The sequence below is a fragment of the Anastrepha ludens genome, chromosome 2 (assembly GCF_028408465.1).
Source record: "Anastrepha ludens isolate Willacy chromosome 2, idAnaLude1.1, whole genome shotgun sequence".
NCBI lineage: Eukaryota > Metazoa > Arthropoda > Insecta > Diptera > Tephritidae > Anastrepha > Anastrepha ludens.
This window is the reverse complement of record NC_071498.1, coordinates 85,873,771-85,891,705: the sequence shown is the minus strand read 5'-3', so window position 1 is coordinate 85,891,705 and position 17,935 is coordinate 85,873,771. Positions and strand designations below refer to the sequence as shown.

Genomic DNA, 17,935 nt, shown 5'->3' with positions numbered 1-17,935 from the left:
TTTTTCTTCTTTTCTGCAGCTTTCAATCCTAATTTGTTTAAATTTCGTCTCGCTGTCCATTTGCTGACTTTGAAATTCATTGTCTGAATGCCTTCTGACGGTATTTTTACGCTACCGCTTGCAACTAGTTTAGCCAAATGCCGGCTTTCCCGCTCGGTCATTTTTTGTGGACGCCCAGGATTTTGTTTAACTTGTAATAAATCATGTTTTTTTTAAGCCTTTGCACTTTGGTGTGACTAACTTTGAATTTTTGGGCACATTTTCGAATAGACAACCCGTCCCGCACAGATTTTACAATATTTTCTTCAAAACTTGGTTTTATAGTTTTATTTATTAATGACTTGACACTTTGACACTTTATGACACCAATTCCAGAAAAAGAACAAAAGAAACCACAGCCAAATTTAAAAAGAACCGTTAAAATTAAGCATTGAACAACAACGAAGTAAGCGGTGCATAATTGGAACATTTGTGTTTTTATTTTCAGCTCTTCCAATGAGTAGTTGTTGTTGTTAGATTTTAACCGTTATGGGCTCATTTGAAAGCTTACACACTAATTATATAATACACGTACAATTGCAATCAAATAAACAAGCTTGTTTGCGTAGATATGGTACTAAACGAAACTTATGTTATTTATGTTCCATTTTTGCACCTTACTGTACATACATATCCTTACAATACCTTATGCATATACATATACAAAAGTGTTCAACTCTATGCACTTAGTGGCAAATGGTAAGCACACAAGCTCAGCATGAAGGTGTGGAAACCATGAAAGTGAATTACATTCCTTGGTAGTAGCAGCAGTAGCAGCCAGCAATTCCAACAAAACCATTCCATTTATAAAGGAATTTCACTTTAGAGTAAGGTGTTAAAATTCCAAGCTTGAAAATATTTATAGGTATATGGTGTGTGGTCTTAAGTGCTTATGGAATTAGAGCGCAATGGCAACTTTAAGAAATAATTTCTTTGATTACTCACTTGACGACGACAATATTTTGTTAGACCACAGTGTGCAATATAGTCATATTTTACGGCCAATAGTTCAATTTTTTATTTATTTCTTTATTTACCTTAGTATATTAAATAAGTTAACGTATGAATTAAATCAATTGTTAACCATGATTTTTACAAATTCAATAAAGAATTCCTACTACTACTACTAGTTCAAAATTTGTCTTGCCTGATCTAATAAGAGAAATATTTTACATATTTTTAATTAAAAAAAAATGCTCTCCATGAAAAATATTATATTACACTTTATTCTAGCCTGCTGAGTATCTTGGACCTCGCATAAAGTTACTAAAGCTTATAAGTTAGCTAAGTTACTTACTGTTACCAGTTAAGTAAGATAATAGATCGCAATGAACTACATTCCCAAGAGTACCAGCTAGATTTTAGATGTAGAAAAATGTTGGCACTAATACTTATGATTAAACTGTTTACAGAGTTTGAATGGATACTCACGCTTCAGCTCTGAAAGTATACGATGCGGTATCAGCTGGTAATAGCAGAAGAAGAGGGATGCCTCCTCTGCGTTGGAAAGATCTGGTGGAAAAGGACTTGTCTCCACTTAGTGTGTCCTACTGACGCCTGTTAGCACCAGAAGTAAACGACTAGCGGAGCTTTGTTAAACTCGGTAAAAATCTCGTAAACGTTTATTGTACCACAAAAAAAATATTCGATACCAGCTCATCTCTTATGGTAGAAGTTAGCCCTAATACACATTCCCTCCCAAATATCAAGATAATTTAAACCTTTTTTTTTTAAACCTTGTATTGTACAATAAAAAACGTACTTAATAAACTATTTCAATTCGTACGCCAACATTTTAATTCTTATTCCAGCATTTTCTATTTATCGGATCCGCTTTTCACCATATAGAAAACGATACACTCCTCCCTCAATAACTGATTGGCCATGGTATAACTCTAGCTTTTTATTCAGCTGATGAGTTTTTTCTGTAACAGAACATTTTTTTCATTTCGACGCTTAACAAACGCCTTCTTTTCTTGGCCTGCGACCAAAATAAAAATGATCCGTACGTCATATGGACTGCGCCTCTCGTATCGGTTTGGTGGGAGAAGAGTAACAATTGGGTTTCGTAATATAATAACCTATTAAAATAAGTTTTGTTGATTTATGACAAACATGTTTGAGCAGACACTATAAAACCCGTTAAAATATTGTACGAATGGCATTTCAACTACAGGGAATTTGTTTTTTAAAGTTATTTTCATCTTTACTGAGGTATTTGAAAACATGTAGGATGGTTAGAATAAGTTGGTTAGACAATATTATGATGGTAGTCGGTCTGTACGACCAACTCACTTAGAACACAGGTCTGTTGCGATACCACTGTGACATGGAAACCTCATTTATTTTTCTTCGTAAACCATTCTGTGGCTCTTATGAAGCGGAGGATTGGTCAGATAGTTCCGTAACAGAATTGAAAAAAAACCGCCAGACAGTTCCGTAACAGAATTGAAAAAAAAATATTTACTTAGAAAACCTACTCTGATTTTAGCTAAGCTTGAATTGCAAAGGAAATGCCCAACTCTTTCTTCCTCATCTCTAAAACTTCTACAATATTCATGGAAGAAAACTTCTAGTCTCAAGAAATCCCGGCCAAATAGCCCATGACCGATTATACAAGCTACGACCTTCAATATAACATCTCTTGGAATTCTAGATAATTCCTTTACACTTTTCTTATTTATTTGCGGTAGTAGCAGGTAGTAACCTGTTACGCATTTGTCTTCATCTATCCATGCTCTATTGGCCTCTTGGATAATGTTTTCTTATTTATTAATTTGCTCGTGACCATAGGTATCCCAATGGAATTTGTATCACTGAGCAGTTCAAGACTAGTACCTTTCCTGGCTGACTCACATAATAAGAATGGGTAACAAGTTGTCGTATTTTAGGACCACTAGTATGATATCTTTCTTTCTATATAATGGGAGCGTACATCCTTTGTTGGGTGTTTGGTCGAGCTATTCTTCCTCCTTCTGTAGTAGGTGTGCGTCTTCCTGTTGTTTCACAAATTGGCTTATCTACAGTTTTATGTCGCCTCTTAACGGAAGATAGTATATATAATATTTTGTGAGAAAATCCATCATGCCATAAATATATGCGGAGGTTTACCATCGCCTGCCGAGCGGCGATCGCTTTAGAAAAAACACATTTCTAGCATTTGTTGGTACATGGGAGAAGTTTATTTTGAACCCGTGCTATGAGGAATTAGAGCCACGTATCGACTCATTCGGTTATAGAAATTCCATTACAGCTCTTTTAAATGCTGTGACTATGTAAAAAGGGCTGAATCCATAGTTTACAATATTTGTAAGTGACATGTGTCGAGCTCCTCCTCCTATTTAAAGTGCGCGTCTTGATGTTGTTCCATAAATGGACAGATCTACAGTATTGTGCCGTATCCAAATGATAGATGAATTTTTATGAGAAGCTTTTTCATACCATAATTACTTTGAGTTTTTTGCCATCTGTCCAGGAGCAATCGCTATTATAGACTTTTTCTATTACTTTTCTTTGTACCCGCGGTTTCAATCCATGCACTTTCATGGACTAGAACTATTAAAGAAAAAACGTGTCCTATTATTTTAATTTTAATGCAAATACAATAATGCTAAAGTGCTATTTCAAGACACACGCGGAAAAACCGTCATAAAAGACCCAGGATCTGACACTGGGATGCTGAACTTGCTAGAAATCTCTTGCTGGTTCACAGTCTTGGTGGATAGGTTATGACTTCTAAGCCCTCAATTCATATAGCTTTTACCAAACTTTCTTTAGCAGCTCAGCAAAGATGTACTCTATTTTGTTTTTTTTTTTTGTTCTCCATGCGTGACGTGAACAGATTGTGAATCATCTTCAAAGTCTACGTGGATGAAATGCAAACTTATACCCGAATACTCATTTTAATTAATTATAAGTTTGAGTTTAAGTTTGTAAAAGTTTTATAAAATATAAATTTTAGAATGATTTGCTCTATTCTTAAACTCAACATATTTTCTGCGAAACAAGGCAAAGTGAGAAAAACCCCGTGTGAGGGTTATATCTATACTGAAGGGCTAATCCTATAGTAATGTTAGTCACATTATTCAGTGGTCTAATCTCCTATCCACACATTGCTTAAAGCAGTTACAGGAAATTTACTTTATATTGATTCAGCTTTGATTACGTACACTGAAAACAATTTATCTTTCCATTTTGAAAAATGTCAAGTAAGCTCACAAACCTGGTTCAGAATGTTGTACAGTTCACTTTGTTCTCATTTCAGGAAACTAGGATTGGTAGAAATAAGCGTCTGGCGTTTTTGCGAGCTGGCTAATGAAACGCAAGAGCACTTCCTCTGCGAAATTATATGATACTTCTCGTAAGATGATCGTTCATGCACCTAGGTGGTGTGACTCTAATTAGTTGGTGATATTGAACAAAAAGTTAAAAGTCTGAGGAAGTGCCATTAAAAACCTGCTGTCATTAGAGATATCAGTGCATTGTTGCCCAATAAAAACAAATAAACCATTTTCACCATAAAGCTAAATGATTTTCTAAGTGTGTGTGAAAATCCAATCCATGCTTTCTTCTATTTATTAGATCCAATACATGGTGGCGCAAAATTTATCATCCAATTTTATTTTCGAATAACTTTCTTACTAATTAGAAAAAAAAATGATTTTGCGTGATGAAAATCTTTATTTTGACCTTTATGCGCTCCATTGTTTGTCTGTATGTTTACTGTAGCTGTATAAGTGTCAAATATGATTGACGTAAGGCGCAATGCGCAAAGTTATAAATCTAATTTTGCGCCACCTAGTATACTTATAATTAAAAGTTTTTGAATAGGTACTTACATGCCAGCAAATTGCCCATGGTGCCGCTGGGTACAAAAAGAGCCGCCTCTTTCCCAAATAACTTGGCCGCTTTTTCTTGCAGCGCATTTATTGTCGGATCCTCACCGTAAACATCATCACCCACGACTGCATCGAACATGGCTTGACGCATTTCCGGAGATGGTAAGCTCACGGTGTCTGAACGTATATCGACTACGTATTCCGACATATGTATTTATTTAGAACAAAGTTATTATTCCCTTAGTTTCTTACTGCAACTGAAATTAATATAACAAATGGAAATTTTATAGCAAAATTTATGCAAATTTGTATTATTGTAAACGAATAAATTTAATTATTCATGCAGTGTATATATTTGCGTAATGATTGTGGTCTTTAGTCGACCCGCTTTATTATGCCAAAGCATATATACATTTGCTTGTAATAGATAAACATGCATGCTTACACATTCATTCCACGAGACTCAATTATGAAAGTCAATCGCCTTTCGCTCACTCAATTATTTACGTATTTATATTCCTTACATACAGTGCCCCCTAATTTTAATTATCAGTCAAGTGTTATAGAGCAAATAAATACTATTTATGTATGCATGAGTGTGCGTCTCATAATATTCACTATTGTTAATTATGTACGCGGTTTTATAAGAAAAATTATTTAATTAACTAATCAAAAATTAAATTGCGATAACAGCCTTTCGCTCTCTCTCGGATGCAATTTATATATTTATATACATACAAAAGAAAAGTCGTCCTGGAAACTTAAGAACAATACTATTTAGATTATTTCTGATTAATTTGGGGAGATATTCAGTTCAAAAGAGGCTTTTAAAAATATTATATTGTACAATATATTGTTTTTTGCGGTACGATCGCTTAATTTTCGTTGAAAGATCCGAATTTTCTCAGTTTATACGTGTGACTAAAGGGTATGTCAGTTAATAAAAAGCGTCAATAAAATTTGAACCAACAGCTTATTCTGACATTTAAGAATGGCTGCTTAATAAGCTTTTGAATTTACGATGTTTCACTAATCAAAACAATTTTTGTATGGCAAATATTTTGTAATTTTTTTTTTTTTTTTCAAAAACTAGCTATTTAAAACGGACTAATTTTTGACGAATATAAGTTGACTCAGCAGGCAGTCAAACATGACGAAACATCAATTCCAAGCACATCGTATTTAGTATCTGACATAATTTAAACCATCAAAAAAAATTAAAGGAAAATAAAGAAAACTCGTAACAGGAATACGAGCGGTCATGAATTATAATAAATAAGAAAGTTTACATTGTTAAATTTCTAGTCACGTATTTTTGCAATTTGTTCTTTCTTAAGAAATGTTTGCCTGCGGTTATTGCTTGGATGTCAGGGCAGGCGCCATTATATTTGATATATAATTGTCTATTTTTAGTATGGCACCGAAGTTATAAAATAGTATGTTTGAAATATTTGCTACCGACACAGTTCTAATCTCAAAAACGAGCTAAATATAACCTTAAATTGGTTTAAAAATTGGAAAATCGAAATTGAGTCAGGTAAAATAACACAAGAAACTACACAAATAAAAGGGAACCATGGAACCGATTAGGATTGGTAATTCTGACGACATATTAACAACAAAGCCCAATACCTGGGCATAACAAACAACTCCAAATTAAACTGGTAGGAAAATATAAAGAAAGGCGAAATAAAATCAAAAGTTCCTCTTGAAATCTATACCGGCTGACCTCAGTCCAAATTATCATTGAAAAATAAATTCCGCATTTATCAAATAACAATTGCACCTATTTGGAAATATGGAAATATAATAAGTCCAATCTAAAATACTTAGGACCATTACTAATACAGAAGACACATAAGCAGGTTACTGGCGCACACAAATTCTATGATGAGAAGGCTCCCAAATGTAGTGAAATATTGTCAAAGACATCTTAAAAGAAAGACACCAAAAGATCTGGCATAAAATATGTACTCAAATTGTAAAGTTTTGATGCGAAATTTTTTGTATTCACTTTTGTTTACTAGTGGCATTAATTTTGTTAAATGTTCTTGTGAGCAATGGTTCTTCAACATTACTCTTTCTTTCATTTTTTTCCTTTTTAGTCAAATTACTTATTGTCTTATGACACGTGTAATATTTTATGGAAGCAAACAAAAAACAAGTTAAAAAAATTGTAACTGGTACTAACTGAGCCCGTAATCCGCCTACGGGGTGCTTATTAAATTTAGAATTTATTATTATCTTTATTGTATTCAAGTATTTATAACTTTCCCGGTAACCGCGTTTGTGTATATAATCATTGGATCGTATATTCTTTGCATGTTGTTTGGCCGAGTTCCTTATTCAATTTGTGGTGTGTGTCTTGACGTTGTTCAGTTTTATGCCGTCTCCGAACGGCAGATGATGTTTTATAAGGAGCTTTTTCATAGCGAAAATACACTCGGAGGACATTGGCAAGTCTGTCGAGCGGATGGCATTTACTCATATTAAATTATGTCAGGTAAAAAGTGCCGATCGTATTTTGCCTTTCATTCGATGTTGAAATTAATTATAATGACTCGTTTTCAATAAAAGAAAATTTCTTTATAATCATCAACTCCTGAGTAAAGGAATAATGTGATAGTCTGGCTCGACTAGGCACTTTATATTGTATTAGGTCCATATATAGTATAGCCCACATTGTATTGGCCGTTTTGCTTCAGCTGTTCACACTGGTCGTAGTGGACTGCAGAGTGTATCGAATTTTTTCTCTTTTACGTCCATTTTGAATCTCTCTAACATACAATTGGCTTTACCACAAAAACCAAAAAAAATTTAAGCACAATGCCACCTTGAAACTTATGTATAGTATGATCTGGTGCAATGTATGTACATTAGGGCAGGTCAATTTGTTCATAAAAAATAAAACCGACTTTTTTTCGGCAATTGAAGTGTTTTACTGGCAATACTGAATAAAAACTGAACATAGTTTTAAAGTTATTTACGAGCCTTCTAATTTTTATTTTAGTTATTAACCCCAAAGAAGTCTTTCCTATTTTGTTAAATTTTTTTTTAAGTAAATGTATAAGTATGTACTTGCAACATTGCATAAATTTAGAAAACTTAAGGCTTATTATGCTTCGCATATAATCATATACATATAGAAAAAACGTAGTATTAGAAAAATAGTCGTATTACATTAACAATTTTCCTATATCAATTAGTTTAAAAACAAAACAAAAATAAAACAATATGCTTTTCATGCAAATATGGCACTTAAGCAAAAGTTTCAGCAAATCTAAATTCAACAGACTGATAATATTTCGCAAGTTGCATTTAGTTCTGGGTAATCAGACATATGCAAAGTGCATCCAACAGATTTTTATCTCATAGTTTATAGTTTATGCGAGTCGCATAATCAAACATTTACACTCTCTAATCAGTCCTTGATCAGAGGGCACCGAAGTAACATGAGTGATTGCTGCGTTGATTTTTTCTTATATTACACGCGCGATCTTAAGTTTGTCGCCGCCACATCCCTTGTTACGTCAGCAAGTGAGTAGATTCCTTTAAAATCGATAAGATATAAATATTAAAATAAAATAACTATAAAGTATTGTACATATTTTATTTAACAATTCTCCAAAAATACAAAGATATATATATAATATATATATATATAGGTTTACCGTACGCTAGCTCAATGCTTGGGTGAAAACAAATCGACACGACATATGCTTCGTGTCAACTTATTTTTCTTACTCCCATATACAACTTATTGCGATTATTTACCTTCTTCTTTTCACTCGATCTACCGCATACATATGACGATTTGCCAAAAATTGAGTGATTGATTGTGACTCCATGTTATTACTTAGTTAATGTAACAACGCAACGGATAAATCAGCAGCAGAATAATTAACGAATTTTATTGATGCTACAAAGTTTCACCACAAGGCTGAATTATTTCAATCTCTTGATTAGTTTTTGCTTTAATAACTACAATTAGTAATTATTTACCCTAAATTTGCCTATTGCCAGGCCTCTTTTATAGATTCCTTCAAGCTATGCTGAAACTAACCATCCCGCATAGCTAAGCTTTAAAATGCGAAAAAACCACTTGTAAATCGGAAGTCATTACTTATATAGTATATCACATACGTATTTCAGGACTTTATGTTATAAGATGTAGGATGTATTAGCAGAAAAACCAACAACTGTGAATGAAAATACATAAAAATATTCATCTCTACTAAGCACTTTTATTCGAAAAATTTAAGTAAATACCAAAACTATGTACATATATACATACATATGCGCTAATTAGTGTTTCAGAAGCAAGTTACTCGTTGATCCAAATTATTTTTCAATATGATCAGCTGTGGCTGGAATGATCTTGGTACCTCTGAATTGGAAAAACTACAAAAGTATAAAAAATTTTGTAAACAAATATTTTGCACCTCATTTCTTGGCTCGATAAGTTTTTTCTTTTACTGTCGCTGACTTTATTAGGGCCACACTCACGTGACATAATAATTTTGTATACTCGTATGACAACCTGGGTTTAGCCTGAGAATAAGGAACGGGTTAGATACTATAAACCACTTTGTGTAAGAGCAAATTGAAATGAAAGGAGAAAAATCATAAAAAACTAAAAAAATGCGAAGATCCACAATTGTGGCAAATCTCCGCCTTTTCATACGTATTTTTAGTTTTAGGAACAACAAAAAATCGCGAGTGGTCAAGTCTGGTACATAAATATGTACGTCTGTATACAAACAAACTTCCCACTTATGGCAAAGATATAGCACTGCTCTAATCTATTACCCCAAATTACGACAAAAATTAACTTTTTGTTTAATATTAAACACAAGTATTTTATATGATTTTTTGACAAATTTAGTACTTTGCTAGTTAAAAGACCTTTAAAAACTTAAATTGATGAAAAAATGAAGAACTCAGTGTGCAGCATTGAGACATAACATCTATAGTTTCATCAAAAATAAGTATTAAGTGTCGAGGTATTAAATATAGTTATATTGAAAATCTGCCAAGCTAAAATGCCGCACTGCTGATTAATCAATTAGTAGTGAATAGTGATTGACCTGTACTACCTAATATTAATGGTACTCAAAGGTTAAGATTCTATCGATAATCCTACAAAACATTTCATGTGAAGCTTTGTTTTTATATTTTTTGTACAATCCAAAGATGATGAGATTAGATAACAGGAGAACCTAAGTGCAAGTACACAGTCATTTTAGGAGATAAAATTAAAAGCTGATTTAGTGCCAACTGTAGTATCTCCATAGAAATATATTTTAAAACTTGACTGCTAATTATTCAAAGTGCTACTTAGGCTAAGTAGCCAATTGAAATGAAAAATTCTGCATGCGCCAATTTTCAATATAACCAACTGTGCCTCGAATGAGCTTGGTATCTCTGATTAAGACGAAATACAAAACTATCATTTTTTTTAATATTTTGCAGAATATTACTTGGCGCCCTAAGTGCCATATTTCTTTTTGTGCCGAATTTTTTGAGGCTACACTCACTTGAAAGAATAATTTTCTAAGATCTAAGAATAGGGGACAGATAAAATATTCTAAAATACTTTGTGTGAGAGCAAACTGAAGGGAGGTATCTTTTTTGAAGAAGAAGTAAAATGTTGAGCAGTAGTTTAATATTTCTTGGTGCCTGAATAGTTCTGAAATCTGGTAAAATTTACTGAACCCGGAGATTTTGAAAATGTTTTACATGGCGATTATTACTAAAAGCTTTAAGCGGTGGTTTACTAGGACGAGATTAGGTGATTCATGTGTTGCCTTTTATAAAATTAAAGCCAACATGTTGCTAAAAATACTGTTTTAAAATCACCATATTTTTCCAAAAAAAAATCAGACAAATGTTATTTTTTTCTCAAAATATTTTTTAGTGGACGAAATATTAAGAACCAATGTCGAGTTAAAAATATGTCGATACAGCGCTTGCTGCGTTTGAAAATATACGTTAAAACTGGAAAAAGAAGAGGGAAGAGAGGGATCCTTGGGTGATTTTTTTGGTTGCATGAGAACTCTCAATATCGTTGACTATGGTTTGACAGCTGAGGACACCAAACTACCCTAAGATATCTGTTCAGTAAGGTTTGGCAAGTCATCATGAACGTTTAACGCCAGAAAATGCTTACAAATTGTGGAAATTTACTTTGAAAAAATAAATCTGTTCGCCATGTTCATGTACCGAAGCGCAAAATGTCGATTCTCAACTTACTGACCTTTTTCCCTTGACCACGTGGAAAATTTAATTTAAGGATCTATGCTTACGTGCCTATAAAATTATTGAAAATAGCAGTATAATGCCCAATTTTTCCAAAAATAACCGAATCCAGGATATGCCTAGATATTTTAATAAAATCCTTTGAAAAATCACTTTAATAACCAAAATTGTAGTCAATATACTGAACAAAAGCCGGTCTTCTTATATGCGAAGCACCATTTTTTTAATTTACGAACTCTGATGCTAAGGGCTGATGAGGTTTCTTTGGTAGTCAAAGAAAGCAGAATAAAACTAAAACGCGGTTTCACAATTAAGCCCAATTTTTTTCTAAATGTTACGAAAATGCACAAAGGAATCGGCAGAATCAGTCAGCAAAGTGGCAGTGTGCTTGTCATTAATTCAAATATTCGAGCAGTTAACCTTTTCATAACACCTTCACTTCACGAAGATTAAAAAAATGTATGCCTAATGAATTAATGCAAAGATTTAAAATGCAAAATGTACAAAAAAAAATTGTTTCTGTTTTTGGTGGCAGCTATTTCTATCTATCTAACTACCAACTGAACTCAGTGAGTACTGTGGATTCCGAAAAATGTTTGCCAATTGGAGGCGGCATAAAACCTGAAGGCCCTGAAAACGTTTCTGAAAAGTCGAAACGAGGAATTTTCATACCCGTGTGCCATCAATAATAGAACCACAGCCACATTCCAACAATGTACCTGCTATTGAGTGCCCAGATAAATGTTCAAATGCAACACAGTACGAGAGTAAGCGCTTGTGCAGCTTTTCGCATAGCATGTTGAAAAAACATTTTGAATAAGTTTCATACAAAAATTAGATATAAATTAACTGTGCCCTTTACACTGCAAAGACACCTAAAAAATGAAAAAAATGTGTTCTGATAACTGAAATTTCCTAGGATATCGCGGGGTTAAACTAACTATGAAAAATGATATTGTATGCATCCCAGCCATGTGTATTAAAATGTGTGTAGTAAAATGTGCAAGGTGTATTCAAAAAATAAGGTGGTTTTTTTGAAAATTTTAAGTTTCGCGAATTTATATTACATCAACATCTAATTTGTCCCCTTCCAAGTAGTCCTACTCATTTGCCATTTCTCAAACCACCTCTAATCAAAAAGCGCTTTGGCATGGCCTGAACTCTTCCAACGATATGGACTTTATCTCCCCAATTCATGCGAATCTCCGATTTTTCATAGCCATTTTTAGTTTTAAAATCTGATGAGTTCACAGTTTCTGCAGTTTTTTGGCCACACAAGTCGGATATTTTATCCAATTCTTTCCTAGCGAAATTGCCGGGTGAAACCGTTCAAAAGTTAGTCGTTGTTAAGTTGTCCAAAATAAATTAAATATCTCATATACATAGTTGAAACAGTAATCATATGTCATGTGGACACATGGGCATGCGTACAAGCAAAACAAAAATAAAACTTAAAATCAAATGTACGCTGATCGCGAAATTAGAAAAGTTACTTACTCTTTCACGACACATCGTAGATATAAAATAAATTATTAGTATTAAAAACAACTCATATAGTATATGTATCAGTTTGCAAATATAAAAACAAAAGTCTTAATATTTATTGTCGACAAATCGTTGAATCATCGTCTTGAAAATGTTAATTATTACTAGGATCGCCCATACGTCGATAGTTCGACGTTATTCGGCGTTATATAAATACGGAGAGCAAAATTTAGTCATACCTTTTTTTAGTATTTATAGTCATAGAAACAAGTTGAGACATATATAAATGGATAGCTTATGTTGAAACTTTTTACATGATATATGTGAATAGATGTAGTAAAATTAAATGTGAAAAATATCCCATTTTACCTGTATTAAGCGATCCTATATTTGTGTATTTCAAATATCATAATTTTTTTATTCATGTATTGGAAACATTTGAAAACATTTGAAAAATCATAATAAAAAAATTTCATTAATTAATCCATGACCATAATAATTTCTGAATCAAATTTATAATAGTATTGATTCACAATATATAAGTTTCCAGTTGTTTCATCAACTTTTATATCATGATACAAATATATTATATCATGATACATATTATAGCATGATATATTATAATACAGGTAAAACTGTGTGATAAATTTTACCTGCACCTATTCACTTATGTATCTATTTTAATACATTGTGCAAACCGTCTCCACATATGCTATCCATTGGTATATGGTTTAACTTTTTTCTCTAGCTATAAATACTAAAAAAAGGTACGACAAAATTTTGGTCTCCGTATTAATATATCGATTTATTTTCTAATCTTTCCAATCATTCTAATCTTTCTCATAGCAGATGGACTCCGCATAGAAATATCAGCGCGATCCACAAACCCTTTAGTGGTTTGCTAGCATTAGACTCACCATAAATATCAGTGGCTATGCCACGCGCCTTTTTAATTGAATTCAGACCGGCGGGCCAATTAGATGTCCTAAATTCAGTAGTTTTCGCGAAGCGTTGTAGGATGAGAAAAAAAACAATTAGCCAAATGAAGTTTTGGGGATAGTTTAATATATATTTGAACTAAAAAAAAAAATCTGTACAATCTCCAACAATATATTGTAAGCCGAGTTATCAATAGATTCCCAGAGCGCCTTTATCCAACTTTTGTACAAGATACAACTTGCAATTTTCATCTGAAAACCAAAAAAAAAAAAAGATTATTAATTTTGATGTAATTATCTTCTATGTGAACTGAAAAACATCCAAAAACTTTTTTAAGCGACTTTTTTACCCAGTTGAAGAGTTTTTTTTTCCTTGAAAAACCATTTTTTTTTCTACCTTCCCCAAAAATTCGAATTTTACGTGTTTCTTAGTTCACATCGAAGATAATTACATCAAAATTAATAATCTTTTTTTTTTTTTTGTTTTCAGATGAAAATTGCAAGTTGTATCTTGTACAAAAGTTGGATACAGGCGCTCTGGGAATCTATTGATAACTCGGCTTACAATATATTGTTGGAGATTGTACAGATTTTTTTTTTAGTTCAAATATATATTAAACTATCCCCAAAACTTCATTTGGCTAATTGTTTTTTTTCTCATCCTACAACGCTTCGCGAAAACTACTGAATTTAGGGCATCTAATTGGCCCGCCGGCCTTCAACAACAAAAACACTTCCCAGCGAATAACTCTTATTTGACTTCAACTATTTCAAGTGTAAATATCGTATATGATATCCATATATTGCACATAAATATGTACGTCTATATATAAACAAGCCTGCCATTTATGGCAAAGAATTATCACTGCTCTAATCTATTACTCCTTACTACAAAAATTAACTTGTTTTTGAATATCCAGCACAAGTATTTTATTATAATTTATTGAAAAGCTTAGTTCTTTGGCACTTAAAAGCTCTTTCAAAATTTAGTCGGTAAAAAATGAAGAGCTCAGTGTGCAGCATTGAGACATAAAATCTATAATTTCATCCGCATATGAAAATGTTCCTGGATAACTTTCACTGTCGCACGGTGTTATGCAACTAATATTGTCACACCAAAATACGTAAACTTGAAAAATAAATACTAAGTGTCGAGATAACAAAATTTTTATATTGAACACCTGCTACCCTAAGATGCCATTCTTTGTAAGTACTGCTGATTAATAAATGATTAGTGAACAGTGTTCCAACTGTGCTACTTAGTAATAATGCTACTCAAAGGTTAAGATCATGTCGATAATACTACCAAACATTCTCTGTGAAGTTTTGTTTTTCTATTTTTTTTGTACTTATACAATCACAAGATCGCTGAGATGACACGTTGACATAGAGTAGATAAAAGGAGAATTCAAGTGCAAGTACTCAATATTTTTAGGAAATAAAATTAAAAACTGATTTGGTGCTAATTTGAGTATATTGGAGCTGTCTAGCTCACAAGAGTCAATAAGCAATGATAAATAATTTATTAATTACGAGTTACCGGTCTCGAAATTTAGCACGTGCCGCATGTATTTGTTTACAGGATTTGTTTTTGCGCGCTTTTCTAAAGAACGTATCTACCGTGTAAAGAAAGAGTTGGGTGTATTTCCAACTGAGATTCAGTAACGTGGTCGTGATGAAATATGTCTTCATACCACATCTCAAAAATATGTAGTATGAAAATTTCAGTTTGTATGGGAAAAACTATGTCCTTAACATTAGATTGCCTAAGGAAGACATTTTGACTGATTTTAAATTTCAATTAAAAAACACATTTAGTTACATATATAATGGCACAGCTCTTATAATTTTGTGACTTTTTGTACAACATATTTATTAATCATTGTAGCTGCCTCTCCCCTCCTTCATTTCCTACATATATACAATATATATATATATATATATATGTGTTATACCTGTATTGATGAAAATCAGTCATTTTAACTACTTGAAAAATTTAATATATCAAATGACTTTTATTAATGAATTGAGTTAATTCCTTATATGACCAGTTTGGCGTTGGATTGGAATAACATTTTATGGCAAATAGTCTTGTCAATGCATTCTCGTCGATAATAGATAACTATATTAGCAAACATATAAGAAAGTACAAAGAAGAAGAAGACCGCCGAATTTTGGGGTACGATTGGACAACATCGTTACTGGAAATTTCTCCATTTATTGGGATTTTATAAGCTCGTGGAACTTATGAGGTAAAAAATTTAAAACTGAATTATTTATGGTCAGCAAATTCAGGCCCGCAAAATTTAGAATAATTATTAATAATAAATCTACTAATAAATAAATGATAAATTAGAGTAAAATCTAGTTCTCGTAGATGGCTCCTACAAATATTTTTTAATATTTTAGATTTGAAAGCTATACATGCCTGGATCCTTCACAAAGAAGCGCCAGGAGTACAAATATCACGAAAGCAGTTTTTGTTTCAGTTAGAAGAACATGGAGACCCACAGAGATTAACTGCAACATCATCAAATACAACATATTCTGACCATCGAAAAAATGTTCGACTTTGAACATGAAAGCTAACGACTTGAGCTTGCAGGTAGCTTCCTAGCCACCCTTTTTGGGTGTTTGGCCGAGCTCCTCCTCCTATTTGTGGTGTGCATCTTGACGTTGTTCCACAAATGGAGGGACCTACAGTTTCAAGCCGACTCCGAACGGCATATATTTTTATGAGGAGCTTTTTCATGGCAGAAATACACTCGGAGGTTAGCCATTGCCTGCCGAGGGGCGACCGCTATTAGAAAAATGTTTTTCTTAATTTTGGTGTTCCACCGAAATTGAAACCTACGTTCTCTCTGTGACTTCGGCCTAAATTTTAATTAGTTATCGATTTATGGATATTTAAAAGGTTATAAAGGATCCTCAAGTAGGACGAAAAAAGGCCAGACCCTTATGCCTAACCGAAGGTTTTGAAAAAAGTGTCCAACGGCTCCTACAAATATTTTTTAATATTTTAGATTTGAAAGCTATACATGCCTGGATCCTTCACAAAGAAGCGCCAGGAGTACAAATATCACGAAAGCAGTTTTTGTTTCAGTTAGAAGAACATGGAGACCCACAGAGATTAACTGCAACATCATCAAATACAACATATTCTGACCATCGAAAAAATGTTCGACTTTGAACATGAAAGCTAACGACTTGAGCTTGCAGGTAGCTTCCTAGCCACCCTTTTTGGGTGTTTGGCCGAGCTCCTCCTCCTATTTGTGGTGTGCATCTTGACGTTGTTCCACAAATGGAGGGACCTACAGTTTCAAGCCGACTCCGAACGGCATATATTTTTATGAGGAGCTTTTTCATGGCAGAAATACACTCGGAGGTTAGCCATTGCCTGCCGAGGGGCGACCGCTATTAGAAAAATGTTTTTCTTAATTTTGGTGTTCCACCGAAATTGAAACCTACGTTCTCTCTGTGACTTCGGCCTAAATTTTAATTAGTTATCGATTTATGGATATTTAAAAGGTTATAAAGGATCCTCAAGTAGGACGAAAAAAGGCCAGACCCTTATGCCTAACCGAAGGTTTTGAAAAAAGTGTCCAACGGAGGGTTAAGCAAGTGAAAGTGGAAAACGTCTTATGTGTCTTATCTTCCACAGACATATAGGGTTATTCAAAAGGTGCGCTTCAACTTTTTTCCGATAGGGAGGGCGAACGACGCAATATTTTTTATTTTTCGCTTGTCATTTGTAAACTTCATTAGTATACATTTCATCGTGAAACGCTACACACTTGAGCAACGATTGCAAATCGTGCAAATTTTTTATGAAAATAATCGTTCTGTTGCTGCTACTTTAAGAGCATTACGGCCATTTTACGGTCCATTTAACAAGCCGTCCCGTTTTGGGGTTATGTGGAGTCAATAGTCTACAGTAACAAGCCGGCGACGATTTGTGAGCTCAGAGCCAATATTGAACGTGAAATTGCTGGAATTTCGGCCGATTTATGCAAAAGAGTGGTCGAAAATTGGGTTCAACGATTGGACTTCGTAAAACGTGCACGCGGTGGTCATGCAAAAGAAATCGAATTTCATACTTAAATGTATATGTTCAAACTCGATAATAAAAAAAAATTAGTTAAAAAAGTCAAACCGTTTGTGTTTTAATCAAAAAAGTTCAACAGTTGAAGCGCTCTTTAGACATTTTTCATAAAATTTTTTTTTTTTGTTGTCACTTTTTGTTTTGTTATTATGGCAAATTCGTACTTGATAAATATTTCGTTTGTCAGAATATGTAGTATGTGATGAGGTTACAGTTAATCTCTGTGGGTCTTCATGTTCCGATGAATTATTATTATTATTAAATTTGTATAATAA

At 33.2% G+C, this 17,935-nt stretch overlaps 1 protein-coding gene across 3 annotated transcripts in view; it reads right to left on the bottom strand.

Annotated features, from left to right (window-relative positions):
• The window catches only part of LOC128854712 (uncharacterized), a 29,102-nt gene that overhangs the window by 6,890 nt on the left and 4,277 nt on the right, over positions 1-17,935 (bottom strand). For 2 of the 3 annotated variants that reach the window (XM_054089017.1, XM_054089020.1), the window contains exon 2: positions 4,878-5,134. In XM_054089017.1, the coding sequence (XP_053944992.1) occupies positions 4,878-5,085 (208 nt within the window). In that variant the 5' untranslated portion in view covers positions 5,086-5,134. Of the gene's footprint in view, positions 1-4,877; positions 5,135-5,322; positions 5,479-17,935 lie in introns of those variants that run through there. The other variant, XM_054089019.1, reaches the window with a different exon arrangement.